This window comes from Panthera uncia, chromosome B4, assembly GCF_023721935.1.
Source record: "Panthera uncia isolate 11264 chromosome B4, Puncia_PCG_1.0, whole genome shotgun sequence".
NCBI classification, from domain to species: Eukaryota; Metazoa; Chordata; class Mammalia; order Carnivora; family Felidae; genus Panthera; species Panthera uncia.
The window spans coordinates 79,019,219-79,022,735 of record NC_064809.1 but is presented as its reverse complement, the minus strand read 5'-3'; the positions used below and the strand labels follow the sequence as shown (position 1 = coordinate 79,022,735).

Here is a 3,517-nt window from a genome sequence, read left to right as displayed (position 1 = left end):
TCTAATTGTTTAGTATTTGAATATAAGAAAGCATAGCATTAGAAAAATATTATCTGACTCTGAGTTTGTGATTTACAGGGTATTTGTCATATCATGAAATATGTCTACATCAGACCATGGGGAAGGGGAAAAAAAAAGTTACAGAGAGCGAAGGAGACAAACCATAAGAGACTCTTAAAAACTGAGAATAAACTGAGGGTTGATGGGGGGTGGGAGGGTGGGGAAAGTGGGTGATGGGCATTGAGGAGGGCACCTGTTGGGATGAGCACTGGGTGTTGTATGGAAACCAAGTTGACAATAAATTTCATATTTTAAAAAAAGAAAAGAAATATGTCTACATCAAGAAATATAGACAAACCATATCTTGGAGTGAATTTTTATCTTTTTTTAAAGCATAGTGAATGTAATTTACTACATAATTAAAAATATTCACTTATCTAACACTTTTCTCGTATAATACTACCTTTTAAATCTGTTTCTCTGTACATACCAATATGCATGCTATGATAATTACCAGAAAGTGTTTCTTTGTCAATGAAGAAAACTAAGTCCAAAGAAATTTCCCAAAGCATACATACAACCAAAAGGAAAAGTTCCTTGTATTTGGACTATTATTACATTATTTGTTTGTGTCTGAGGTTACTGCAGTCCTAATGGACAACAGCCCTGGAGCCTGTACTTATGTCTCTGTAATTGACTTTATGATTACTCCTCTCCCAATGGAATCCATCACAGAGGATGAGCAAAACCTTAATGTTGAAATATCCTGAGGAAAGATTGCATAGGACTAAAATAAGTAAGACCATCATAAACAACTACTGTTGATACTGGAGCAAATGGTGATGGACTATAGATGACACAAAATTGCTATGGTCTTTTAATATTCATCTTATTTTAAGATGTATAAAGCCTACTAGGATTTAAGAAAGGAACTCTCCATTATATATATTCCTTAAATATACTTGCCCTGCCCAAAGAGCCAGATCCCATGAATTGATGAAGTTGTGGTTGAAAGGCATCATTGTGTTGTAAGTATTAGAATGTTCATTAACTTTTCCCCACTTCAGAAAAGGAGCTGATTATGGCATATTTTAATTAAACAACTATTAGTGGAAGTAAAATATTTATAACGAAGCAATAAAAATTCCTTTATTTGGGGGAATGGACTTGATCTGAGGAAATGCCCATTTATTTAGAATGATCTTTAGAGCATTTTATTTGATCTAGGATTAGTGGTTTTTAAATTTTATTAATTTTAACACACAAAAGACTTATCTATTTTTATTCTATTTTCAAAGATGGATACAGTAATAATGAAAAGGAAAGACATTGAGGTAAATAAGGTAACAATATTTTAAAATATATTTATTACTGTCATGTAATGATTCAAACACTGACTTGGCTATCACAGGCTATAAACATTGTCACAGCGATTACATGTAATATCTCTATTTTAGATCCTAGTAACACTCTTATTTTAGATTGTGAAAATTATTTTACTATAAAAATGTTAAGAATAGAAATTTCAAATTTGATTGAAATTAGACAATATTGTATGCTACTTATTGGCTGAACTCACAGCAAATTTATGATTTAAGTACAGTGACCCAGAAAATTTTTTCACTGCTTAATTAGTCTCATAAGCCTAGTATTATGTAATGCAAATTCTTGATTCTTCATGACATTAAAATTGTTTTATGTGCAATAGTTAATTAAGATGTAAATAATTTATTCTACATTTAAGAAATTATTTATGCCACTAGAAACAAAGCCTAGATTTCATTTGTTTATTTTGCCTTGTGCCTATCAGCAGGTTTCTGCCATGAGTGACAGAGGAACAGACAATCACTCGGAAGTAACTGACTTCATCCTGGTAGGCTTCAGGGTCCGCTCCGAGCTCCACATTCTCCTCTTCCTGATCTTTCTGCTTGTGTATGCCATGATCCTCCTAGGGAATGTTGGGATGATGACCATTATTATGACTGATCCCCGGCTGAACACACCCATGTATTTCTTCCTAGGCAACCTGTCCTTCATTGATCTCTTCTATTCATCTGTTATTGCACCCAAAGCCATGATCAACTTCTGGTCTGAGAGCAAGTCAATCTCCTTTGCAGGTTGTGTGACCCAGCTCTTTCTCTTTGCCCTCTTCATCGTGGCGGAGGGATTTCTCCTGGCAGCCATGGCCTATGACCGCTTCATTGCCATCTGCAACCCACTCCTCTACTCTGTCCAGATGTCAGCACGTCTCTGCACTCAGTTGGTGGCTGGTTCCTATTTATGCGGCTGCATCAGCTCAGTTCTTCAGACAAGCATAACATTTACTTTGTCCTTTTGTGCTTCCCGAGCCATTGACCACTTTTACTGTGATGACCGTCCACTTCAGAGACTATCTTGTTCTGACCTCTACTTTCATAACATGGTTACGTTTTTCTTATGCAGCATTATTATTTTGCCTACCATAATTGTCATTATTGTGTCCTATATGTATATTGTGTCCACGGTTTTAAAGATAAGATCCACTGAGGGACGTAAGAAAGCGTTTTCCACTTGCAGCTCACACCTGGGAGTCGTGAGTGTGCTGTATGGTGCTGTGATTTTTATGTATGTCATCCCTGACAGATTTCCTGAGCTGAGTAAAGTGGCCTCGTTATGTTACACCCTAGTCACTCCCATGCTGAATCCTTTGATTTACTCCCTGAGAAACAAAGATGTCAAAGAAGCTTTGAGAAAGATTCTGGGGAAAAAAATACTTTTATTTAATTCTATCTTAACAGTGACATAACTGAAAGGCAGAGGCATTATGACAATCTGGGGAGGCATTGACACATAGAATTTGCCCATTGATATTAGAAATATTTAATTTTGGAAATTTTGCGTATTTGAAACCCACGTACTTACAGCTGAAGGATACATTAGGACTACATTTTGCCTGGCTGTTGATTTTGGGGTGGAATGGCTTTCGCCATACTTCATCTTCATATGGGTAAAGATAATGATTCCCATATATTTTGATTTTAGGGAAAATATATCCCAAGTTTGCTGCTGGCACTCTAAGGATGATGTTTGGGGTGTATTGTTTATTTTGACTTAGGAACAAGTGTTATGTAATATGTATGTAACTGGTAGGGTAATAAAATCTGATATGGTAAGAAGGCAGAACAAAATATCTGATTTAGTGCAGAAATCTTTTTGAATGCTGCATGAGAGAAACAGTTACTCTGCAGTGCACACAGTCCTAAAGGTGACATATGAATCATTCTTAATTGTCCAGAAGGTCAATGAGTGACACACATATTTCACAGTTTTCTGTGGCTTAAATTATTCTTGAAAATCCTCCCTTGACAAGAAAACCATAAAGAAAATGAAACAAAAACAAAGATAATTCATTTTTTGTTGTATATGCCTTAGAAAAAATTCATCAAATGATATTTATTGAATTTTGATGTGCATTTTGCCATATGAAAATCCGTAAGTGTAAATAATCTGTACTTAAGCTCACAATCAGATGAGGAGA

General features: G+C 35.4%; 1 protein-coding gene across 1 annotated transcript; it reads left to right on the top strand.

The window, feature by feature from the left end:
- The first annotated feature begins 1,807 nt into the window (after positions 1-1,807).
- LOC125919851 (olfactory receptor 9K2-like) lies at positions 1,808-2,785 on the top strand. Its single transcript, XM_049626685.1, has one exon. It carries the CDS (start codon positions 1,823-1,825, stop codon positions 2,783-2,785), a length of 963 nt encoding a protein of 320 aa, XP_049482642.1. The 5' UTR covers positions 1,808-1,822.
- Positions 2,786-3,517: the final 732 nt, after the last annotated feature.